At 40.7% G+C, this 26,567-nt stretch overlaps 1 protein-coding gene and 1 non-coding gene across 7 annotated transcripts; both read right to left on the bottom strand.

Moving 5' to 3' along the window:
• Positions 1-5,919: 5,919 nt before the first annotated feature.
• TRNAF-GAA (transfer RNA phenylalanine (anticodon GAA)) lies at positions 5,920-5,992 on the bottom strand. The gene has a single exon. It is a non-coding gene; the product is annotated as a tRNA-Phe (tRNA).
• Positions 5,993-11,209: 5,217 nt separating this feature from the next.
• TGDS (TDP-glucose 4,6-dehydratase) lies at positions 11,210-26,451 on the bottom strand. Of its 6 annotated transcripts, none has more exons than XM_087758722.1 (13): positions 26,328-26,451; positions 24,560-24,626; positions 24,050-24,118; positions 23,542-23,641; positions 21,324-21,414; positions 20,151-20,293; positions 18,454-18,552; positions 17,458-17,517; positions 15,903-15,946; positions 15,453-15,618; positions 14,828-14,886; positions 12,809-12,906; positions 11,210-12,398 (listed from the first exon to the last, which is right to left on the bottom strand). In XM_087758722.1, exons 4-13 carry the CDS (start codon positions 23,542-23,544, stop codon positions 12,298-12,300), a joined length of 864 nt encoding a protein of 287 aa, XP_087614848.1. In that variant the 5' UTR covers positions 23,545-23,641; positions 24,050-24,118; positions 24,560-24,626; positions 26,328-26,451; the 3' UTR covers positions 11,210-12,297. The 6 variants fall into 6 exon arrangements, 3 of the variants coding, with proteins under 3 accessions (XP_087614848.1, XP_087614847.1, XP_087614846.1); XM_087758721.1 differs by lacking the exon at positions 26,328-26,451 and adding an exon at positions 25,558-25,933; XR_015705015.1 differs by lacking the exons at positions 23,542-23,641; positions 26,328-26,451 and adding exons at positions 13,834-13,904; positions 26,090-26,242 and having other exon boundaries at positions 12,363-12,398.
• Positions 26,452-26,567: the final 116 nt, after the last annotated feature.

Raw genomic sequence — 26,567 nt, 5'->3', positions numbered from 1 at the left:
TGTGCTAGCTGAAGCATGTACTGTATACAACTTGCTTAGAAAGGTCCTAAAATCATACGCTGCTTTAGTATGGCGGACACCTGTGTCGCCTCTGCAAGACCTTTCCACAGCCTTAAATAAACATTATTTAGAAATTGCTGACACATTTTTACACTTTTAAGTCAGGTATTGCCTTAGTGTAATTTTATTCATTTCTGTCTGAGATACTGAATGAGCACTTCCATTCCCTTTAAGATCTTTTTTCTGTCCTGTTCCCTGATTTAACATGTCTGAGAAACTTCTTCAGAGATCATGAAGCAGCACCATCATTCAGCTAATAAGACTCAGTGCTGTGTCACTTTATATCTAAACAAGCATACTTTTTCTAGTGTCCATCATATGTAGGAACACAGCTGAAAGCTTAAGCTACTTATAGTTTAGATAAATACAATGCTGACTGGCAGTTGAAACCATCCTGAGTAAGTAACACCACTTACCTCAGCATCTTCAGCTGGAAAAGGATGTGTAAATAATGTCAGAGATCTACCACTCGAGAGCCTCTCTGTGTCTGCTTCGGCACCAATGCTGTGGTGGCCACCTGTCCAAAGGCTGTCCAAAGATGACTTCATCTCCAGAGTTATTTCATCAGCTTCTAACCTGGGCTAACTCTCAAGGCAGTCATAGAATATAAAGTATGATTCCTTTAAGGAACCCAGCATCTGGAAGGTAAGAGAGCTAAATCACAGTTATCCTGTGGTTCCCCAATAGTCTATGAAGAGAAAGAAGCACCTCCACGGGACTACTCATCCCATTCTCAGACAGGCATCTTGGCAAGGTCAGATGACCTCTCTCTGTCCTAATTTCTCTGCCTTGATCTTAAAAGGAGGTGAGGGTGACTAGTTCAAACTTAGACAGACACTGAACTTTTAAATGTCTAAAGTCAAGTGAGATGAACCTCATTCCAAATGGCTGTGGTAGGAGAGGACCTGATTTACAGAGAGTAGATTTATGCTAGTTGACAAAAAAGTGAAGTGAGATGTACGCTGTTTTAATATCCTAGTTTTGGCACATGTGGAGCTTTACAGATGTGCAAAACCTGTAAGGAGCCTGCAGCCCAGCCAGCATGCAGGCTGCCTTTGTGGCTCATCATTCAGCACCCGGTCAGGAAGGCGTGAGCCAAAGACCTCGTGTGCAGCATGGAAGGGTAGGACAGAGGTTCTTGTCTCAACGATTCAGCAATGCAACAAATTGTCCCAATCACAGGGAAAGAAATACAAAGAAGGAAATCCAGATTTGGCTCTGTACCACATTAAGAGAAAAAAAAATCTGAAAGATGGTACGAACACAGTATTTGAAATAGTATCAGAAATCTCTAAAGCCTTGACCTTACATTAGTCCTTCAAGACCCAGTTCCAGAAGATACTCTTCTCTCACAATTTTTATTCAAAATACTAAAGCTATGACTTATCCCAGTGGAAAACATAAAATGGAACAAAAGATATTCATCCCTCATGTCATGTGGGCTAAATCCCAAGAACATTGTTGGGCAAAGTAATGAATGCTCCCTTGCTTTAAGCACGTAGATGTACATACATCCAAACAAAAATATAATGTTTCCCCCGAGGTTCCTCTGAGGTTCACTGAGGAATAAAGATAGCATTGATAACCATAGCAGGACTGAAGGTTAAGATTTCACTTAACTGCCACAAATCTGTCTTGTTAACTATACCGTAAATTCTATATTTCTACATTACTATGGAATATGAGTTCTATATCCCTACAAAAGCACAAAGCAGGAACCCTGGGATATATTGCTGGGGAAAACAAAAACAAAAACAAAAACAAACAAACAATAAAAACCCCCAAACTCCCAAGAGACTGGATCAGAAAAAGCCTCCTTACAGGAGCTCCTGTGCTGAACTCAAAGAGGATAAAGCTCTCCTAACTTGTTCACTCACAGGGAAAAAAAAAAAAAAAGACTTGAATGTAGAGTGCTAGATTCTAGAAATGCATTATCAGCTGAAAATTTTGGTTTTTTCTTTTTTAAATGCATTTCTTTCCCAGAAAGTTGAAAAACACAATTCTAGTTCTTCTACAGGACCAGAAACCAGACAGACAATAACTAACTTATTAAAAATATACATAAATCATAAAAACTAATGTGAATTCTGACTTTAAGTTTTCTAAATCCCTTGTATTGATCATATTGCATATCTAAATGAGGTTTACTGGATATGCAGGAGACAAAGTCGGAAATCTTTTAGTCAAGAGACAGAAACAAATCCTTTCTCTCAACAAACCAAATTTTCAATCCAAAGAGAAGCAAATTTTACTACGTGTAAGATTGAGCAACATTTATGCGCCACTGAGAGGCAGGCAAGATGGTAACAACCATGGGGTGCAGAAACTGCCTGCAGGGACAAGGAGGGGACTTCAGGGGACATGAAGGAGGAGGAGGAGCATCTCATCCGAGGAGCACCTGAACTTGTTAAAACCCTCAGAAAGCCTGTGGAAAATGCCAGGCACAGCAAGTTATTCCCAGCACTGTCAGAAATACCAAATAGAGGTATTTCAGAGTAAAGCTTTAAGCTCCTTCATTATTTGTCATGTTCTGTGGTTGCAAGTTGCTGCAGCTTGCAGCAGAGCTAGGACGTGTGGTACACCTCTCGCTGAGCTGCTCCTTCTGCTCCAGTTTTCATTCACTTCAAACAGTAGCCAAGGATGGTCATGGAAAAAGCACGTGAACCAAATCTGCCAGATTTTGAATATTTGAGTAAGGCTGAAACAACATTGTAAAATGTGATCTTTCCTCTGCATCCCTGTGAGGTATCAACCTTAGTATGTGACGGTCATTTAAAAAAACATATGTAACCGCATCTGTAGTGGCAGAGAAGTTTCCCAGTTGCAGAGAAGGAGCCTTGTGACTAAAACGTAAAGGCTTAGTTAGACAGACATGGAAGTAGCCTGGATCTGCATCCTAGCAGGGGGTTCATCTTGAGGGAACAAGCTAATATAGAAAAATAAATAGAAATGGAGATGCTTGCTGGCAAGAAGAAACCTAGAAAGCAGCAATGCTAACAAAAAGATGGTGTAAAGAAGATAAAGCTGAATGAAAAATGCCTGAATATTGTGTGACACAGAAGCAATAAAGCAACAACACTCGGGGTTATTTTCCCAGAACCTGCCAAATCACATTAGAAACCTGCATCAAGCCTGCAAAATCAATCAGACAGAAAAAAAATACCAGAATTAAGGTTATCTCTTAATTTTATCCTCTTCTTCCACATAAGACCCGAGGCCTTATTCAGTGTGTGCTATCCAAATCCCATACCGAACAAAAATGAGATTTTTCTTCTCAGTGTCCCCATGGCTATCACCCTTAGTATTTCAGTGCTCCACAAAATTTCTGTTTAACATCACAAAACCTCTGAGAAGGGAATTCCTATTACAGGTAATAGTATCCTTAGCTTAAAAATAGAAATTTCAGACACTACCACAGCACAGAACTGTCATTCACCCGTGTGCCCAGGTACTCCTACTGAAAATCAAACGCTTTGAGAGGGTGAGAGTGACCCACACCTTTCCTGGCCCTTGGGGAACTCAGTGGCAGAGGGGCCCCAACCTCCGGCGCAGCACTGAGAGGGTACGGCCAGGTCGCTGCCTAAAAGCACCCTTGGGGCCACATCCTGGCCCCCCAGCGGAGAGGCCCTGGCTGGCTGGTGGCTGCTCGGCCTGGGGCTGGTCCCTCCAGAGCGAACCCTGGAAAGAGTTGGCTGTCGGGGCACTAATGCACAAGGCGAGCAGACTGTCAGAGGTCCAACATCCAAGCTTTCTCCATGACTCTCTGTTATTCAGCAGCATGGTAATGGCCTAAAAGTAAACAGTCTGTCTTTCTTTTGACTCTTTGATGACACATCTGCAGGAAATTAATACCTTCCTAACTCATTCCCAAAGCGCCGTTAAAGTCTTTGATGAACAATTAAAAGTTTTGTTGGAAAAAAGTATTTATTTCTGATATCACATGCACAAAAGTAGAGATGAGAAGTCACAAGTAATCTTCTTTTTAACATTTCCTTCTAGCCCTGAGTACTAGAGTGTGCAATCTTAATGTTCTTTCGAAAGCTTAAAAAATCCTAAAATAGTAATATAAGCAGTTATACTCTCCCTTACCTGTCTTACTGGTAGGGGTCTAAGTAACACTTCTCCTGTTTGTACTAATAGGATATTCATCAGCAGTGAGCGTTCCTTGTATTGGACAAGTAATTCAACAGCAATGCTTGATGTGACGCTGTAATTAAAAAAGGACCAGTGATACCTTTTCATGAATAGATGAAAGATTGCTGAAGAGAGGTAAGGAGCTGATTTACTGCTGTGTTTTGCACTGGTGACACCAATACTGAAAGACCTTTTTCTGTGTGTTTTTCTAGTGTCAGTATACTAAGAAGGTTACAAAAAATTACCTGAAAGTAGGAGAAAGTGTCTTAAAACGAGAGACTCAAAGAGTTTGATTTCTTTGGTTTATCAAAACAAAGCTGGGTGTTGACGTGACTGCTTCATGATGACCAAATGCCAGGTACTGAGAAGGTCTTTGATCTAGCAGAAAAAAAGGTTTAACAGAAATAATAGCTAGAATTTAACAGAGGACAGATCCAAATTAAAGTAAGGAATATACTTGGAACAGTTGCAACAAATTACCAAGAGAACTAATGAATTTTCCGCCTCTTCATGTCTTCAAACCAAAAACAGATGCCCTCCTTAAAAGCATGCTTCGGAACAATCCAAGGGATTTTTCCCAACTTAAAAGCAAAGAAAGAATCAGGGGGAAATACATGAGTGGTAAAGAGTAGATGACATTAATTACGAGAGTTTCTGGCCTTGAAGCTATTCCTTAGCCTTTCTGTGAGCAGAAGCAGTTTCAGCTATGCGTTGACAGCAGAGGAACAGCAGGAATTTTGGCCTCCAGTCCAGACTTTGGCTAGAAGCAATCTCTAATTCTTCTGCCTCTCTCCCCGTCCTCTGTGCTCCTCTCCACGCAGTTTCGCTTTCTCTTTCGGTGCCCATCCCTCCCTCCATAGCGGGAGGCGGGTGAAGGGCAGAGAAAGGACTGGGAATGAAGCTTTTTGCTTTCAGTTCTTCCATCATAAATAAAAAAGCTTAAACTTAGAAGAGCTAAAAAGGGAAACTGGGCGGCAAACCCTGCCAGACGCTGCGTTTCCAGCTGCCGGGGAGGACGCAGGCACGCGTAGCGTTGGGTAGGCATCAGCTGGGCGTCAGTTCTGGGATTTCGAGGCTCGCTTTGCAGCGTGTCCTCCTCTCCTCTGCAGCATGAAGCACGGGTAGAGAGGACGAGGGGGCTCGACGGCTCACCCCCCCCCCCCCACCTCCTTCGCAAATCGCCTCTGCATGGGTTTTTCATGCACAGGCCACACTTATGAAACATGGGCTCGTCAAAGGTTGCCGCTTCGGTGGGCTACTATAGATCGGTTTTGTACACACGAGGCTCTGCAGAGCGGTACCCGTGCGTGCATGCCATCGCCTGGCAAGCGTCAACGCGCACACTTAACGGAGGTAAAACAGCATCGTTTCCCCGAATCTCACCATTGGGAATGTCCCCGCTGCTTTTTTTTTTTAAAAAAAAAGAGTAAGCTGAGGAAGGCAAGAGGGAATTCCAGGCCCAGCAGCAGAAAGTCCCGGCCGAGGGAACCCGGTGGGGCAGGCAATGGAGAGCGCTGCTACCGGCCGCGAACGACACGTAGGACGCGACGTGCACGGTGATTAAACGCTGTCCCAGGAGCGACACGGTGGCTCCCAGCTCCACCAAGCAGCTCCGCGGCCGGCAGCCTTGCGCCCCGCACCAGCAACAGGCAGGGCCGGGGCCGGGGCGGGCAGGACGAGGCAGGGCCGCCCGCCACCTCCCGGAAAAGGGGCGAAAAAGCTTTCTGCCGAAACCCGGGATCGAACCAGGGACCTTTAGATCTTCAGTCTAACGCTCTCCCAACTGAGCTATTTCGGCTGCTGTGGTGCAGGTTTTCGAGCGACGCCACTCACCCGTTCTTCCACCTGGCCGATATTTCTGTCTGATTACTTAATTAAAACATGTTCTTGCTCGTCCTACATTGCCGGATACCGTGAATATCACAAAAGAATTGATGACGGGTCTTTGCAAATAAAATTATCCCTTAAGGCAAAGACAAATACAGCAATAACACAAAACTATACGGATATGTGCATGCACAATACACCACCTACGTGCATGTAGTATCAGGATAAAGGCGTTTCAGCTGTGGCTCCCTGGGTTATTTGGTGGGTAACAGGAACTAGAATATTCTGTGGGATTCAAGAGCATTAAATTGGCCGTATTTTTGCTTCACTTTTCAGGGACTTTATTTTGAACTGTGGCAAATTCTGCACAGAGCTGATGTACCATGAGTAGACATGAATAGAAAGGGCACCTCCATCCTCATTTTTCCACGGTCTTGCTCAGAGACGCACGTTCCACAGGGGAACAATATGTCTCTGCATAAATCACAAAGCCTGACCAAGCAGTTGTAAGAAAAAGTAGTTTATTCTCACACTGTCTGTTAGGTATTTATTTCAACAGGCGACTGCTATCACGCTCCTGTGGCTACAGGTGGAAAGTAGAGGACGCACCCGAGCGCACACGTTAGCACGCGTGGCACTGCTGCTGGACGCTCGTGGCTCAAGTTTGCGTTTATTTGCACATTCCCTGGCTCTAGAAAAAGCTGCCTGTGAGAGCATCCCCTGCTCGTGCTCCCTGCGTGCTGCGTGGGGAGAAATGGTGCTTTGCACGATTGCCCGCTGCTTCTCCCTCCTGTTAGTCAAAAAAAAGCCAAACAAACCTCTCTCTCTTCCACAGTGACACGGGAGTTTAACAAATCCCTCCTTTTTTCCCCAGTGTGGAAGAAGCAACCTCTCCCCAAACCAGCCCTGTGAATATTTGGTGACATATGCCCCCGTATTTCCTTTTACTTTCAGAGTATATTTCTCCTCGAGTTGTCACACTTTTGAAAAGCCTTTTATGAGCAACCACTGTTCTTCAGGAGCTGACATTTTCAGAAGTCAAAGATTTTTTCAGAAGTCAAAATGCTGAGGACTAGGCCAGCAGTTACTTAGTGACCGTAAACAAAAACTCTTTAACAAGAATTTCAGTTAGGGAGAGGTTAAAAAAACCACCAAACCACATCATTGTACTAAAGAGGTGTGCTAACAACATACTGATACAAAATCTCATATTCTCATGATTTTCCATTGCCACTGGCAATGAATGTTTTGCTGAGAAATGACGAATGTAATCCCTTAATGAGCATGTCTCTTACTGACACAGCTAACATAATCTTGTGATCTTTGGTGCCGATAAACTCCAAATGTGTGATGACACGCACAGAAGTCAGAACACTATTGACTTCAGAGTTTTCAAACATTGCCACAAAAATCAGAGCTACTTTGAACCAACAGGTTATTCTAATTTTTATTCTTTTTAGAAACCTTTGTTTTGCCAGGTAAAAGGGAAATGGCAATGGAAACAAAATTTTCCTAACATCCAACCTAAACTTCCCCTGGCGCAGCTTCAGGCCATTTGCTCTCGTCCTATCACTTGTTACTGGGGAGAAGAGACCGACCCCCACCTGGCTACAACCTCCTTTCAGGTAGCTGTAGAGAGCAATAAGGTCTCCCCTCAGCCTCCTCTTCTCCAGACTAAACAACCCCAGCTCCCTCAGCTGCTCCTCACAAGACTTGTGCTCCAGACCCTTCACCAACTTCGTTGCCCTCCTCTGGACACGCTCCAGCACCTCGATGTCCTTCTTGTAGTGAGGGGCCCAACACTGAACACAGGACTCGAGGTGCGGCCTCACCAGTGCCGAGTACAGGGGCACTATCACCTCCCTGGTCCTGCTGGCCACACTATTCCTGATACAAGCCAGGATGCCATTGGCCCTCTTGGCCACCTGAGCACACTGCTGGCTCATGTTCAGGCGGCTGTCGACCAGCACACCCAGGTCCTTTTCTGCCAGGCAGCTCTCCAGCCACTCCTCCCCCAGCCTGTAGCGTTGCATGGGGTTGTTGTGACCCAAGTGCAGGACCCAGCACTTGGCCTTGTTGAACCTCATGCAGTTGGCCCCGGTCCATCGATCCAGCCTGTCCAGGTCCCTCTGTAGAGCCTTCCTACCCTCCAGCAGATTGACACTTCCACCCAACTTGGTGTCATCTGCAAACTTACTGAGGGTGCACTCGATCCCCTCATCCAGATCATCGATAAAGATATTAGAAGATATTTTCTAGCCCATCATATTATGACCATGCAAACCAGCCTCAGCCACAGCTGGCACCCCTTAATGCCAAGCAGCATGCAAATGTAAGCAAGCTGGTGCCAAGGCCAGACCTGAGAAAGCCCTGGAGAAAGCAAGGATTATCTCCACTGCACAAACTAGGACTGATACACACACAGAGACCCTGCCGGCCACGACTCGCAGGGCAGGTGGACTGTGGACAGCCCTGCCTCAGGCGCCCACTTCACCATCTTCCAACTTCTTTCACTTGCTGCTTGCAAGGGATGTGCTGAGCGGTGGGCTTCGTACACCAAGACAACAGGACAGCAATGGTGGTTTTCCCCAACGCACAAGGGATTTCAGGAGCCGCTTCCTCAAGATCTGATCCAACCCACAACAGTAACCCCAAAAAGAGGCGCAGAACTGACAGCTATCCCCAAATAATTTGCCAAGTGTGAGCCTGTCATCCATGATGGAAGCTGGATAGGAACCCTTCGCCGAACGCCAGCCCTTCTCCTTTAGAAAGCTTTAGGAATTTAAGTGACATACACATTTACTCCATTTATTTTCTTATTGGTGTAGCCTCAATTTATTCTGTGACACAAACCTTATGAAAAGCGGACTGAAAGATTGCTGCGTCTCAGTATTTCACACCACTACCTTTGCCTTCTGCAGAAATGCTTCTTCGTATCTTCCAATTAAACAGTGAGAAATAAAAACCAAAAGCATTACACTTCTCCACGTTAACAGTTCACTAGTTGATCCTTTGTCCTTTTCTTCCTACAGAAGCCAGAAGGTTAATGGCAAAATAAGCTGTTTTCTTTGACAGTAAAAAGACTTCTCCCTGTGAAAGGAATGCTCCTACCAGAGCACTCACCTGCTAAGGCAACCTGATCTACAGCAAAGTAGCTCACAGCAAAAGCCTCCTAGATTTATTTTTTTTATACATATATATATATTTATATTTTTAATTGTGTGTATATATTTATATTTTCATATACTTATTATATATATTCATATTTTTTATATTTTTAGAAAATAAATATAAAAATTAAATATATAAACATGCAAGTATATATTATATAAACTATATAAATATATAAACATATTTTATATAAAATATATAATTTTATATTTTTATATATTTATATATAAGATACATAAATAAATATAAATAATATATATACTATATATAAATAAATATATAAATACATATAAAAATATAAGTAGGAACCCCGAGCCAAAAATCTCAAACACTTGGAAGGATTAAATCTTCAAAAACATTTAAAAAAACTAGAACAGTTTCCAATAAAAATTAATAGACCCTTTTGAAAAACCCACTCCCAGTAATATCACTTCTTTGGACAGTCACATAAATGTCAACACTTGTACCTTCAGTATCTAAACATTGAAAACAACTTTCAAAAGATCTATTCAATAAACAACCACACACTACTGCTTTCTTCTCTGTATTTCTGATCTGATAACACTATCACAAGTCAGTTGATTTTTCATGTTCCAAAGACAGTGTACCTATCTGTAAGGTTTAAAGTAATAATTCAGTTATCTAGATCTCTATTCCTAAAATTAAAGACAGATCACACAACCAGTATTCCAGCATAAGCAGATGGGAAAGATACATACTTTCACGCAGCTCCCTCAGAGCAGCAGCCACAGTAAGCACAAATACAGCTAGAACAGATCTTTGCAGGACCTCAGCTGTTCCTGGTACTGACTTTTGTAAAATGCAAAACAGTAAGATGGACAAGTAACTCTCTACATATTGTAAGGAAGCTGTATCTCAAGGAAACATAAAAGAAAATATTTGAGTGTTACCAGAATGTTTGACAATGAAATTTAAGCGATTTATTGGTCGAAGCTTAACCTTCAGTATCTGCTAAGCCAAGTATTCTAATAGACTAGTACCTACATACACCTGTCCTTCCCAAAGGGAGGTTTTGACTACTAAACCAAGTATCAGAAACCCAAAAGGTACAAGTGCAACACAATTCCAGTATAGTATTATTACCCCACTTTGTCACAGAAAACTCACCTCCAGTAGCACATTCCCAGACTGCCGAACGCGTACCTGGTGCTAAGGTAAGCCCAGACGCCTACTGTTTAGCCTTCTTTCAAGATGACTCTTACCAGCCAAGAGCGGCACTTTATCACCAACAGCAGCGTGCAACACAGAAGAGGCGTGATGAAGCTGGGAGCACTGCGGGTCCAAAGGCAGCACTACCTGTAGGCTACCTGGGTCAGTACGATCCAGTTTCATGTGCTGTTACTACCGGAACCCTAGCAGGGGCAAAGCTAAGGCAAATAGCATCACAGACTGCTTTGGGATGGAAGGGACCTTTAGAGGCCATCTAGTCCACCCCCCCCCCGCAATGGGCAGGGACATCTACAACCAGATCAGGTTGCTCAGAGCCCCATCCAGCCTGGCCTCAAAGGTTTCCAAGGATGGGGCATCCACCACCTCTCTGGGCAACATCTTCCAGTGTTTCACCACCCTCATTGTAAAAAATTTCTTCCTTATGTCCAGTCTGAATCTACCCTCTTTTACTTTAAAACCATCACCCCTTGTCCTATCGCAACAGGCCCTGCTAAGAAGTCTGTCCTCATCTTTCTTGTAAGCCCCCTTTAAGTACTGAAAGGCCACAAGCTCCATTCTTCCTGCAGCCAGGGCGATGAGGAAAAGGCTTCTGCACACGCTTGTGTTTTGAGACTTAACTCCCGATTCCCGAGTACGCCATACGCCCTGTGCTTCTGCAGCTCTACCCAGGGGCAACAGAAGGGTCTGGGACTGTGCCAAGCACAGAAGCTAAAGTGATAAGACCAAGGAGAATTTTTCCTTCTGTGTCTGCCACCTCAAAGCCAAAAAAGTGAAGATAGTTCTTCCTGTATCCCGAAAAAATTAACAAATACTTAAAAAAAAAAAATTCTACTTTTTCAATGTGTTTACTTAATTAAAAGAAACCAGTCACACCATAACTTTTATTACTAAATCAACTTTGAAAAAGATTCATTGACATAGTTCTAGAATTTAAGTTTCCTCCCAAATTTTACATTAAAACTCAAATATTGTTTCATATTTAAAATGTTTGTCACAAAATAAAAAAAAAAAAAATGTGAAACACTGCATTGAATAAGGTCTGCCTACCCATAATTCACAGGAAAAGAAGTCTTCAAACTTTTTCTCCATAAATAGCCTTCATATCACAGGAAATAACATCACTGGAATGTTAACTGTGTTACAGTATTTCAAGTTTGTTACAATTAGTTAGGAAAAGGAAATTAACATGTAAAAGACAGTAATACAGTAAGAAGATGACATCTAAAACAGAGCAAAGTTTAAGAAAATGCTTCTGGAAATCTCAGTGAGAACACCTGCTACTTCTTGACACCTCCCCCCCCCCCCCTTAAAAAAGGGCATTTAAAGTTATAGAGTAGATAGCAGTTTACTCAATCATCTACAGAAGGTAATCCTGCACCAACAGAGAAAAGGACCGAACCACGTGGGTGCTGTATCTAGCTTTTATCAACTGATTTATGCTCTCTGGAAGATATAGCCGTTTTCCCCTTGATTAAAAATAAAGTACAACTCTTTAAAGTGACAAAAATAATATAATACACTGTAAAAACAGACTAATACAGATGAACAATTCCAGAACGAAAACAAATTTCACTGAAAGTCCCAAAAGCTGTAATCGCAATTAATTATTCTAAATTAATAAGGCAGATTTGACATCAGTTACACTAATTTATGGCATTATAAATATTCTTCATCCTGTACAGTTCTTTAATATCAATACCTAGTGAGAACATACTATTGCACCAAAAGCTGAAAGTAACAGGTTCAATTTGTAAAGTGCTGAAACCCTTGCAAAGTTGTGCCGTACTGTAGTTCTGTATTCATCATGGTTCATCTATCTTGAATACATTAAGAGTTCAGCACGGCCACTTGATTGCAGGCTTCAAAGTAAAGACTGTATGAGGTAGAATAAACTCCTTCAGGTTCACCGTCACCCTATGGACCACTGAGCTGTGCAAATGGCTCTGTCACAGGAAAGGGCTCCAAAGCTTTCTCTGAGTTTTTCCAGTTGTGGAAGTTTTCTTTGTACCATTCAACTAGTATGAAGAGAATGTTGATGAGTCAAGTTGACCAGAGATAATGAGCAAATTCAAATATTCCACACATATCATAAGACTAACAACGTGCTAAGAATTCATTGTGCAAAATTTTAACCTTTATTATTAAAAAAATCTAGGTTAGATTTTATAAATTCTTTACGCAAAACTTATCCTACCATTAAAAAGTAATTCATTCTAGTACTTGATGCTACTTTGTGATTAAACTTTTTTTTTTAAAATCAGGTAAATTCACTACTTAAAAAGCAGACAATTTTATGTAAAATTTGAGTGTTAAATTCATTCTCTTTAACTTCTCAGTAAATAACCTCTACACCCATTTTCCCCTCTTTCCCTTTCCCTCCTCCCATCATTTCTAAATCAATAAGTGTGAAAGGCATCAGTCCTACTTGTTTTCTTTATTCCTTCTTTCCAAGGCACTTTAGGTCTCCATCCTAAGTTATGCATTTTTTCTGAATTCATCGGGTATCTCAGGTCATTGGTAGGTCTGATGAAGTATAAAATACACATGGAAAACAATGTGATTAGACTTTTTCATTAGTTAGAGATGCAGTACCTCACATTGTCTTCAAACCAACATTAGGTATGCTTCAATTTTGAAAATTCCAATGAACATGAACAGACGATATTGCCTTCAAAAAATACACGGCAGTTGAGTGCAGCTGCAACAATACAATTCAGTTTGTACAGTCAACTACTTGGAATTGACTAGAATAAATATGAATTAATATCTTATTGGCACAAAAATGAATGCAAAACTCGCATCACTGCCAATGCAATTGTGCAAATCAGTGCATTTGCAACTCTTTAGACAGTCACTATGCAAGCCAATATCAGCATTCACATTTTTCATCCTGAAAGCTCACAAATTTTCCACATACTTCAGATCTGAAATACACAGACTTCCAAAACATTGTCATTACAGTGCTTCATTAGCTACACAAACTTAGTAATACTGAATATGTAGAATCCCAGGCTGTAAGATTCAACACACACAAAGATTCCCTACATTTAAGCCTGGCACAAATTCTCACTTCCACAATCTGGCAGTTAAGTGGTCTCGTCTAGCATTCCTGCATTCCTGGCACTAGCATACCGAATAGGTAAGCTACACGTGCAGACACAAACCAGTTACTTACCACCATTATTAAAACATGCTAATCTCAAGCAGCAGCAGAACTGATTTTTGCACGGCAAGTAACCCCCATGACCTTTAAGTTGCTCATTATAGAATTAAATAATTAGTTACATATCTTAAGATACTTTTATACAGCCTCAACATTCTTTGAAACGATGTATTCCTACGTGGTTAGTTTTCCCAAGCCCATTTATGTTTAAACATTAGCGGACAGGGCCCAATACACATGAAGAAACATCTCCATCTGAATTACACTGAGACCTACTGAACACTCACATCACATGAGCCAAAGGCAATTTGTTCAAGAGTCCTGCGATACGCTCAGATAGGATTCTGAAGAACACTTCCTTTTAAAAACAAAAATGAGTACATTTAAAGACCCTTCCGTTGCCATGATAACAATCCAAATGTGAACAGAAAGTGAGAATTCTAAAGGCCATAATAATACTTAACTGCTATCAGCAGATATGTCATTTCTAATCACTCTGGAGAAAGAGAGTGATATCTGAAGTAAGCAGAGACTCATTGTTGCTGCAGTAAAGAAAGGGAGATAAAAGAACAGAGCCAAACCAAGCCTGAAATTAAGGATGGAAACACACAGCAAAAGCATATTTATAAAAGCTATCCATTTTTGCCGCCGCCCTAACTTTGGCACCTCAGAGCTTTACATCTACTTTTGAGACAGCCGTTTCAGCTTAAGATAGGAATCTGAAATTAACTACACTCCATAGGCGCATATATTTCCGCCTGTGGAGAGTGGGTCTTACCTATAAAGCACATCTAAGTCTGAACTAGTCACATTAACATCAAAATACTAAAGCTAAATGAGAGACGATGGGATTCATCTCACTCAAGTGATGTTGAATAGAAAGTACTGAATAAACTACCTAAACTACCCTTAAGAAAAGATGTAGCTATTGTGTAAAACCTGTCCTTTTCCCAGAGCAGACTTCAGTAGTGAGAAGTCTGAAGAAAGTTTGAAGACAGACAGATTAGCATTACACGTTCCCCTTCAAGACATGTACTCTGACCTAAAGATCCAAATAATAAGTGGAAATCCTGTTTTTCTACGAGGTGTTCTGTACAGATCATAGATGTCAAGTCCATTAGCGAAAAAAAAAAAAAAAAAATTAATAAAGCAAAACAGCTCTCCCTCCCTCAAAAGTTTTCCCTCCTGCAGAGCAGAAACACTTTCACAAAAAACTATTTGGCAAGAGACCCGAAACCTTCAGGATAAAGCTATCCTGCATGTGTTGCGCTATTTTCTTACCTGTCTTTGACATAATCCATCCAGTGCTCCATTTCAGATTCTGAACTGGTCTTCTTTATCTGTCAAGAAGAGAAACAAAAACCACACCCCCACATCTTGCACTGTGTTAACATACATTTAAAAACATTTTTTAACAAGATTTAAGTTTGTTTAAAAAAAAAAAAAAACAAACACAAAACAAACAAAAAAAAAAAAAACAGAAATGGTCTTTTGTCTAAACCGAGTTTTCAAACTACTGAAGTTATCAAAACTATCTAGAATAATTCCAATACTTCTCCTTCATCCAAGCACTGCCTAACCATTCATTATCAAATTATTCGATTTTAAGAGTGCCACATTCTCAGACCAAAACTGAAGCAGCCAGCATGAAAAAAACCTACCAAATGACATTTAATCATTATGCCAGTTATGCCCCAGTCGGGATAACTGATGCAGCACTGCAACGCAAGATAGCCTGTACTGCAAACTTACATACTACAGCTGCCACAGAAAGCGTAGCACATTGTTCTCCTACAACTTTCTAAGACCCACCACAAGCCTAAGCTGTCTCAGAGCTACAAAAGGTTTATAGTAGAATTGTTCATATGTGCAAAGAAAAAGAAAAGCATCATAACCGTTTACTCACTAAACGGATTAACTCCTTAGCAAGCTGGGCAATGGACATCTCAAAGTTAGTTCCAATATTATAAATTTCTCCTGGCTTCCCCTCCTTCAGGACCGTAAGGAATGCTTCTACTACATCAGTTGCATAAAGGAAATTCCTTCTTTGAAGTCCAGAACCATGAATGCAGCTTAAAATCAGGAAAAGGTAAGAAATTTTTGTTAATCCTTAAATAGAAGCATTCAATTTATTAGACTGTGTTTTAAGCAGTTTTGCTGTTGGCAGTGACCTGGAGGTACCTTAAGTAGCTGACATGCAAACAATCCTTTAGTTTTTTAAGGAAATCATATTATTAAAATAAGCAATTCATAACTCAGTTATGAAATTATCATTTTACAAACTGTACCACATATTTATAACTGTAATTACAGTTTTACAGCACAAATACCACACACAAAAAAGCAAATTACATACCATTTTCTGTTCTGTTGCAACAAAGATATAAACTTTGGAATAACCTAAGGAATTGAACAAAAAAATAAACATTACTCTGCTATTTTAGAAGCTATTATTCTCCAAAGAACACAAGGCTTCACCAGTAAGTATCATTAAGTATTTTAATCAGACCCTTTAAATACTTTTAAGTTTTCTTAAGTCTAATCAAAGAATGCATCAAGCCTAGAAACTGCAATGATTATTTTATTCTGATGTAAGCAGAGTATCTTTTACACATTACATTTTACATTTAAAATAGTTAAATTTGGAGAAAAAACAATAGAGAATTTCAAGATAAGTAAACACGGATTAAGTGATAGCCACTAGCTTGCAGCACAAAGATTTACAATGTTATGTTCAGCTACAAGCTTAGATCCATTCATCATGTCCCAGAAACTTCAGAACAGTTGGTCCCACTATTGAAGTTTTTAAAGTTTTTAAACTGAAGCCATTAGAAAGCTATTCCAGTTTTTTAATTTTGTTAACTTACTACTCTAAACATCTGACCAGACATACTAGGTAAAACTAAAGATCCACCTAGCCTAGTATTGTGTTTTTAGCAGTAACTAAAAGTGGATACTTGAGGAAGAATATATATAAGCTGCAAGCAAGTAAATAGTGATACCTTCCCCTGAATATACTCCCAAAATGATGCAACCTGTAGCCAGACATTTCCCAAGCCACAGGTCAGTGAATACATACTTTAAAAAAACATTGCTTATCCACCTGCAATAATGCAGGGAAAATAAATTTATTTGCAAAAAAAACCCAACACAAAAAGCAATTCAAATTAAAAAATATCTCACTGGAACTGCGAAGTATAGCTATATTTCGCACACAAGCCCCTAACTCCAAAGAGTTTATATGATTATCACTATGATTCCATCAGTGTGTTTCCATTCACTAGCATAGCAGACCTTGGTATTGCCTACAAAGGCAACTCCCTCTCAATAATAACCATTTTAAATAGTTACCCCGCGAGGTACGTATGGACACAGGCAAAGAACAAGTCGCTTTGGGCTACTTCTCACCACATATCTGATTGCTACAGCTTCATCTTACCTATTTTCTGTACAGGTTGGAACATATCTTTCTATCCCAGATGTACTGCTTTCTCACAGTTTACTTTTTGAAATGATTACCTTAGTTATTAAACACTCCTAATTACAGCACATGACATGTGAGTTAACGTAATTTGTAGGGGAACCCTGCCAGACACAGGGCAGCTAAATATCCTTTGAAAACTAAAAAAATTACAAAAGAAAGTCATTGTAGTAAAAATCATGTAAATAACTAGAAATCTCTAATTGATGCTTTACTGACAACCAAAAAACCTGTGTTCATTGTGTTGATGGTAAGACGCGTTAGTGTGAGATCAAAATATATAATCACAGGTAAGTGTGGACAAATACATTTGCAAGACACTGCTTTTTTCAAAAGTCAGTCCAGTCTTATGAAAAAAGATGATGTTGCATCACTGCAACCCTAAATTATGGTATACTGAAGCTCAGAGTAAAGCACAGGTTTAACTTACTTTTTCTGGATACTGGTGTGGTCCATAAACATTACTGCTCCGTGTGATAACAACTGGGAACTTAAGAGCATTAAACATGCATGTGATTACATAAGAAAATATACAGCAGTAAATATCTGTAGGCTTCTTGCTGATCAGTTATAAATTGATATTTATAAATTATAATTTTTATAATTTTATTATTATATTACTTATATTATTATATAATATAATATATAATATTATAAATTATAAACTGACACACCCACAGTGCTTATTCAAAAATCTGCAAGCCCTTACAAACATTAATGAATTAAGCTACTCATACTTCTGTCAAATAGGCAAGGGCCTCCAGCCTTCTCAGTCTGTTAGAAGCACCACAAGCGACACGTTTGTAATCTCTGTCTTGCTATGGAACCACCACAGGACATTACATACATTTATCTCATTGACTGAATATTGGCTTACTACTTCTTATTCCAAGAAAATGTTCCACAGTCATTAACATCTTATTCAAGTCAACTTTATGTCCAACGCAACATTGCAGAAGGACGTCACAAACAAAAGACTATTCAAAATTTTAAATATTTTTGCTTAAACAAATCTGAGTAATGGGGGGCAGTTTCTTTCTTTTTTTTTTTGCTTTCACTATAAGCCTAGCCTTAATACAATTTGAATTTTGCGTATTATACTTCTGTATAAACAGATTTCCTTCAAGCTTAACACTGTTTTTTTTAGAATTGCTAATGCTCTCTTTGACCATTTTATCAAAGAACATTTTTAGACATTACAGTTCAGTTTTTCAAAAAAAAATAAACACATTTGACCTCTTCCCACTGTCTTGCAGTGTATTTCCACCAATAAGTGGTGGACATCCTCTGACACACCCAAACTACAAGACTAGCAACCAGGAAAGAGGTTGCACTGTGTGGACTAGTACTGATTTTTCTCTTACATACATAATACAGACACTTAAGTATTGGCTTCAAGGTTTTTGAAGCTTGTGCATCAACTTACTTGGTACCTTTCCCAGTAAGACTGAACAAAACACTCTGCAGCTGCTTTAGAGGAGGCATAGGGATTTGTTGGACGTTTTGGTGAGGATTCATCAAATTCCTAAAATGGAAAGAAAAATTTGCACTACTCAATTTCTTTTGCCCAGATAAGTCTTAAAGTTACAAAAGCTGCAGTTGCAACAGAATTAAAAATCCCTAAATATCCAAGTACACCAGTCTGAGAAAGTCACTTACACCAGAAGGCCAATAACAAAAAACAGTCTATTTATCAAAGACAGGAGGCGGCCAGAATACCAGCAGTAATATTTTTATACTTCTAGCAGAGTACCTCACACTATCAGGTCCTTAGATTTTTATCTTTTAAAATAATCACTGTTGCCACAGGGAGGTTCAATCCTTTTCAGGCTCATATTGCTTCACAGTACCATTGCACCACAGCTAGCAAATTGACCTTTCAGCCCTAAATAAAAGGAGTCCATTCTCCCTTTTCTATAAACTTGATTTCTACAAGAAAAGTAGAATTTCAACCCAAAGTCCTCCAAAGCGAGGCTTCAACAGTTCTGACCTGTTCCAGAATAGGTAGCTTCACGGCTACCCTGCCACTTCTATCTTCTTGCTTGAAAAACAAAAAACAAACAAAAAAAACCCCAAACCACACCAATAATGAACCAAAGAAAGGAGGGATTCTACACTGCCTGAAGTGCAATTCATAATAATCACCTTTGCCTCTGAAATTAATTGGCCCCAATTTCATTCCTGACCTTTCTCCCCCACAAAAAAACCCTCTCTTCAAGAACTTCTACTATGATTCACAAAGAGAACAAAAAACAGATTAAAAGAAAGTGCTCTTTTGAAGGCCCAGAGGCAGAAGAAGTTCACTTGAAGTGGTTCTCAGCCAAACCACTGGTCTACATGCAGTAAAACAACATCCTTGGGTATCATAAAAGTCTGCAGATTGGAGTTGTGTTGAAGGAACAGATAAGAACAATAAGAAAGTGCACGTGACTTTTCTGAAATACATTAGTATTTTCATGGATTATGGCACAAGACTCCTTGGTCATTATGCCTTTAGAAAGACGAGCATGCAGAATTTGTCTTTTTGCTGAGCTAAATTACATTTCCTGAATTAAGGTCAGGCATAAATTGGCAAGAATCAAAAAGATTTCCATAGAATGACAAGAAACATCTGCATATTTCTTCCAGTAATACAGGAACTGCTTCCTGTTTGAATTGTCAGTGCCTACAGTTCTGTTAGTATTTTAGCTAGAGTGTAAAACAGTTCCCTCCTTGTCAAGTTCATAGTCAAGGCAGAGTAGGAAAAAATAAAATTAAAAAAAGAAAAAAAAAAGAACAACATACTGTGCACATTACTGAAGTCTCATGAATGCTCCAAGGCAAAATTTGTATAATATATTCCTTTGATACTATGCCTGAGTAGTATTCACATGTCATTAATGACTCCAGTCTCACTGCTTTAGGTAATACACATTCAATATAAAACACGCTACAAAAAATATTCAGGACAATTTTGATACGTAGCTTTCTAGAAACAACCAGTGCTTGTAAACAAGTTCCAGTACTGTCAGAAATAGCTCGAAAGTCATACATTTACAGAGGCCAAGAAAAGTTATACTCATTTCGGTTTCACTATTAAAAGCAAATAAAGCTAGAAAAACCCTCATGAACTTTCAAACTCACCTCATCAGTGCTACCTCCATATACTTCATCAGTACTAACATAGACAAACTTCTCCACATTGGCTTCATGTGCAGCAGCAACCAGCACATTAGTGCCATAAACATTCACATAGGTGAATTCCAGGGCACGCCAAAATGAAAGATCTACATAAAAAAAAAAAATCAGGCAACTGTGATTAAATTTAGGCAAGACACGGCTTCCTATTGAACCATAATATTAGAGGCTGCAATATAGACTGGGACTTTATCCCTAAGTTCTTTGATTGTCAGATAGCAAGGTCATTATTAAATGAAGACACTTTCTACACTTACTTGAAGACAAAACCCTTGCTCTCAACAAGAGGCTGGAATCAGGAGCAAAGGCTTGTTGGTTATGGCCAGTTCCATTTGAAATAGCATTATCTAACTTGAAGTGCAGCATAACTACTTCCCCCCCTCCACTTGGAAAGGCCAAGCTCAGTAAGAAAAGTGTCAAAGACAGCTGTAAGACGCAGTAATACATACCTATTACTGTTAATTAACTAGGACCTGTTTTAATTCTTAGAATTGTCCCACGGACCTAATGACTTTGTGCCTATCAAATCTGACAATTTTGAGTATTTTCCTGGAGAATTCTTCAAGAATTTCTTCTCGTGATGAAAGGAGTATGGTACGGATAGTTCTCACTAACAGTGTTATTGAAGAGTGGTAATCCGAAATAGGCACTTGTAAGTGTAATTCATTCTCTCTTTTTAGGATCCAGGCAGGATTCTGAAGGGAGCTATGCCTAATCCTTCAGCTTCCACTGTGTTTTTTCCTGCAAGGTTGGAGCCAATCAAGTAAAAACTTAAGACTATGTACAAACTCTTTTTCCACTGTCTTAATGACTCCACTAGTACACTGTCAGTTACATGCGCGTCTAACTGGAATTTAAAAATGTAATGCAAAAACAAACAAACAAAATGGCATTACCATTTATGCACAATGAAAACAGACAACAGTCAGATGAAGCACTTTTTAAATTAAGGCTGTGAACCCCTTTAAGTTAAAAAGGCCACCAGACACTGAATCACGTAGTTTGTAGAGTCAAACTGTATCCGTGTTTTATATGAAGGGAAAAGACAAAAAATATCAGTATATATTTCAAACAGGTATACTCATGGAAAATAACACCAAAATATGCAACAATGCTCACCTACATGTGTTTGGGCTGCAAAATGAAGGACTATATCTATTTTCTCAGTTTCAAAGAGCTGTTTTATAAAATCAGGTTCACAAATATCTCCCTAAACAGGAAAAAAAAAATCATTAACAAACTAGTTTTGATAGCAAATGCTAAGCTTTCATTTGTACCAAGGATCACACAACAACCCATTACAAAGGAAGCACAGGATACAAATAGCACTACCGACTGAATTTTATCAGTTTATCAGTTTATCAATTTTCCATGTCTAAAATAAGACCAGACATAAATTTCACACATTTTGAGCAACAGCCTCAACGAAACCTATTTCAGGATTTATATAACTATTTAACATTAGAAACAGCATCGCCCCCAAAATACACACAACAGAAGCACAGCGTGTAGCTTGCATGCTGAGGTTGAAATGGCAAGTTCCCACAGCAAATAAGAGAGTTTCTGGAGTCTGGCTAACGGACAGTGACACCTAGCGGCATTATGAAAGGTGAAGTGGATTTCCACTTCTACCAAAATAGATGGTTGGACGTCTTGCAAGGATTTTTGTTTCTGTTGTTTGTTCTGGTAATTTTTTCTTTCAACTGATATATTTAGAAAAGAGTCACGCATCGATACACAAGCCATTCTTTAGTTTGACACAGAAGCAACAGCAGCTTTTAAAGGTAAATGCAAGCTGAGAAAAAGCTTTCGATATTTACCTGTTGGCTCAACTTAAAGAAGATAGTATCTGAGAGGAAGGGGTGTCTTGGGGAGGAAGACTTTTGTATTTTCAATAACAAGGCAATTAACTAAAAATAGTTCAAACGCACCTATGTTTTAATAAGTTCTCAAGCAACAATTCTGAACAACAGCCTCAAAGACATACTGTATGTCAGAAATGGGAGGAAGATGAACTGATTTTCCTGTTTCTCATCCCTGAACAGAACTGAAACACTCCAGTAAATACTTCAGGCTCATACATTATTTTGAACTAAATGGTTACAATTATTGATTTTTTTAAACTGAAATTCAAACTCTATACGTCTGTGCTAAGCAGACAAAATTGTGATAAAACTATCTTTCATACAGCCCCTTATGCAAATTTTCTAAACTTTTACTTCTCTGCCTTCCAAAACAGGCTTCTTTTCTACAGCACCACTACACCATTTACCCTTCCTGTTCTCTCCTAAGGTCAGTAATAGTGTTACAGTTCTAATTGTAGGGTTTGTCCATTAGAGAATATTTTTACCAGTGCATTTTTTCCTGTCAGTGTGAACTGCTTGGCTGCATACCAGCTGCATATGAGCTCTGATCAACCTTCCTTCAAAAAAAAAAAAAAAAAAACCCAAAAAAACCCAAACCACCAAACTGAAAAGTTGGAATGAATTACACTGTTCTAAGTTTTGTGAGAATATATTCCTACTCTAGTTTAGAAGCAGTATAGCTACATCATTCCTTCTTACTATCCCTCCTGCTTCACATAGGGATCTGGCTGTTTACAGAATGCCTTCTACAACTCCGTGCTATCCCCAGCAATTAAATGTTAATATATATCCAGGTAATGAGGCTTTTCTACAGCATTCATAGATTTCATACCACATACAGGAAACTGTCAAAAACATTAGGAAAAATAACAAAAAAATCCAGTGTGGGCATGGTTAAACTGCGTACGTTTGCGTAGCAGACATTCCTTTTCCGCTCATGCAACTTTTATCCCAACAGCTCGGGGACAATCACTTACTGAAATAGAGAGGCAGGTTCACAAAAACGTAAACAGCCATGGGGGTCACCAAACAGGTGAGGACAAGTTCAATTCCCAACCTTGCCTGAATCTAAGAAATATGTTTAACTTACATCTACAACCTCCGACAAAGTTGCTATTTCAGAAAACTAAACTATATGCATTTCTCTGATGTCCTGCAACTTCGGGCAGCCCAGCTAGACAGAGACCAGCATCAGTACTGACTTTCATAGAGGGGAAGAACCTCAGCGTACAAACCCAGCAGAAAGTTTATCTGAACGATAAATCTAAATCCATCTCCTGTCTGAAGATAAAACTGTGGACACAGTAAACTAATTTAACTGGCAAAATTTTAAAAAGAAAAGGCATACCTTGAATGCTCCCATGAGACCCTGTTCCAAAACAACTATGAACTACACAGCATCAACAGCTGCAATAGCAAGAAGGTAGCCTGATGCCTAGTGCTAACAGAACAAGAAAGAGCGTGTTGCGCACCATGGAATATGACAAGTGGCAGTGTTTGAAGGTGCAAAATCTAAGATGGCATCAGAGAAGCATGGAGGAGCCAAATCTGAGTCCATCTTGTCCATACCACCTATCAAAAGTGAAACAATCATCCCTAAAACCACTCATCTCCATAATCAGGCTTTTACCAATTCTGTACCTTTATTGTACAATAAAATATATCAACTTTCAAAAGACTACTTCATGTAAGAGACAGAACATACTGCATATTGTCACAGACTTCTGTGGGTGAAATATGAAGTCTATTAATAAGGTAAACAGATGAAGTAAATGTTGTTATGTCCATGTGATTGTCACATACATTGGCAGATTACATACACTGACTCATTCTTGACAATGAATCAGAAGTAATTTCAACTTTACCATAAATTAAAGCAGTGGCTTCTAGTTTGTGGAGTTCTGGAGGCCATGTTATGTTAATACAAAGGCATAAAAATCAGTAAAAAGTCAAATTCCCTAGAAGGGAAGGCTTTCTCACCTGGATAAACTTGTAGTTTTCCTTCTCAGAGACAGTTTCAAGATTCTTCAAGCTTGCACAGTAGTCAAGCTAAAGAGAAATACCCACACAATATCATTAAGTGGGCATCATGAAACTAAATAAGCTAACTCAGATCCAACCTAATTACTAGAAAGTTTGAGAACAAAGTAGAAACTACTTTCAAAAGAAAAGCTATTTTGCAAGCAGACATGATGAAGCATTTAAAACACAAAACTCTGAAAGACACCCTAACTGCAAAAATTCTTAAACAGAAGTTTAGAACTTCAAAAGCTTCATTTTTTTTTTTTTTGCAAATAATTATTTGTGGTGGGCACAGGACTGCAAGCATGAACAGCAACTGAATTTTTTTTTTTTGCATAGGAACAAATCGATAGTCAAGCAAAAATTTAATAAATAACAATAATCCATATAAATTTCACTATGCTATAGATTGCATTAAAAATCATTTAAAACAGTTTTCCGTATCAAGAAAGAAAACAAGCTACTTACCTTATCCAGATTAATAATCAGATAGTTTGGATAGTTTTTCACAAGAGAGACGACTACATGTGAAGCACTGTAGGATAGAAGAAAAACATATTTTACAATTATATAGTTAGCTTAAAGGTAACAAAGAGATGACAAGTTACAAACAAGTTTACCAATATCAAAAGGCTTTGGGGGAAAAGGGGGCTGTACTCAAGACAGGAAAAAGATGAATTCACAGATATATTTTAAGATGTGTCAACATTATTCTATTGATAATGCCCATAACTGCATACTGTTAAGAAACTAAAAATCAGATTAAAAGTTGATGCTAAAACAAAAGAAGCAGCACTATTCACAACCACCTAAAAAAAAAAAAACCACAACTGTTATATAGAATCATAGAATCATTTAGATTGGAAAAGACCCTTAAGATCATCGAGTCCAACCATTAATGTAGCACTGCCAAGTCCACCGCTAAATCATGTCCATAAGTGCCACGTCTACCCGTCTTTTAAATACCTCCAGGGATAGAGACTCAACCACTTCCCTGGGCAGCCTGTTCCACACCTGACTACCCTCTCGGTGAAGAAGTTTTTCCTAATATCCAACCTAAACTTCCCCTGGAGCAGCTTGAGGCCGTTTCCTCTCGTCCTATCGCTTGTTACCTGGGAGAAGAGACCGACCCCCACCTCGCTACAACCTCCTTTCAGGTAGCTGTAGAGAGCCAGAAGGTCTCCCCTCAGCCTCCTCTTCTCCAGATTAAACAACCCCGGCTCCCCCAGCCGCTCCCCGTAAGATTTGTGCTCTATACTACATTCAATTACCATTCTAAAATGCTTTTATACTTTTAAGTTTATACATTAGGTATTAGGGAGAACAAAAGAGCCAACTCTCCTAACTCACAATACCGACTCGCAACACTCAACTCTCCGACACTGTCGCTAGGTGTAAGAAGAAATGACAGCCTGACTGCCAGGGGGCATTTCTCTTTGGTACAGTCTTGTGTACAAGAAGCTCACCCCGAGAGCCCAGGTTTGGCAGGGCTTATTCACATCTCCAGCCTCCCCCCAGGCTGGGGGTTGTACACAGAAACCTCGTTCTCTCACAGCTTCAGGCTCTGAGCACGCTGACGGGCTCAAGCTTAAGTTGGACCTCGAGCAGAGCGCACAGCACCGGGGAGGGGAGGAAGAGCAGCCGGCTCGGAGCACAGCCGCCCCCCTGCCCCAGCCCGGCTGAGGCTGAGCACCCGCTCTCGCCGGCAGCGTTGACGGGTCCCTTCACCGAGCCCCTCCTCCCTCACCGCGGGCGGAGGACAGCCGGGCGGCGGCCCAGCTCGCCACGGGGAGTCTCCGAGGCGAACCCGCTCCTGCGCCCGCCGCCGCCCGAGGCGGCGGCGTCACTGAACCGGCCCAGAGCAGGCCCAAGGCAGGCGGGGGAGCGAGGCGGCACCGCCGGACCCCTCCCGCCGCGTCCCCCCCGCGCCCCCAGCAAGGAGTCCGGCGGCCCCCACCCGGCCCGGCCCAGAGGCGAGGCCGCGCTCCCGCCACCCACATGAAGCCCGCGCCGCCCGTCACCAGCAGCCGCTTCTCGAAGCCCGGCAGCTCCGCGGGGCCCAGCCGCCCCGACATCGTCCGCGCTTTACGGCGGCAGCCCTCACCCCCCGCCCCGGGCCGCGACCTCACGCCCGCGCATGCGCAAGGCGGGACGGAATCCGTAGTTCTCCCCGGGAGTTTCACGGGCAGGGCCGCGGCGACTGCGTGAAAAAACGCCTTCCTCCCTCCCCGCGTACCGAACAACGGAGCTCGCTCTGAAGCGAGCGGCAGCGGGGCGGGCATGCCGTGCGAAGAGGCCAAAGCTTTGCCTCCGCCTTCAACAGTCGCCTTTTACGACGCTGGGTCTCAACTTACGGCCGAAGCCAGCAATGGACACGTTGTAGCGGGGGAGGCGCGGCGCACGCTGGCAGGGGAGGGGCCGCCTGGTTCGGCCCCGCCCCCGGGGGGTGGGCGCGCTCCCTCGCGCGCGGCTCTGA

The sequence above is a fragment of the Nipponia nippon genome, unplaced genomic scaffold (genome assembly GCF_047370975.1).
Source record: "Nipponia nippon isolate SJK-2023a ecotype South Korea unplaced genomic scaffold, ASM4737097v1 scaffold_2, whole genome shotgun sequence".
NCBI lineage: Eukaryota > Metazoa > Chordata > Aves > Pelecaniformes > Threskiornithidae > Nipponia > Nipponia nippon.
This window is presented reverse-complemented; position numbering and strand designations above follow the sequence as displayed.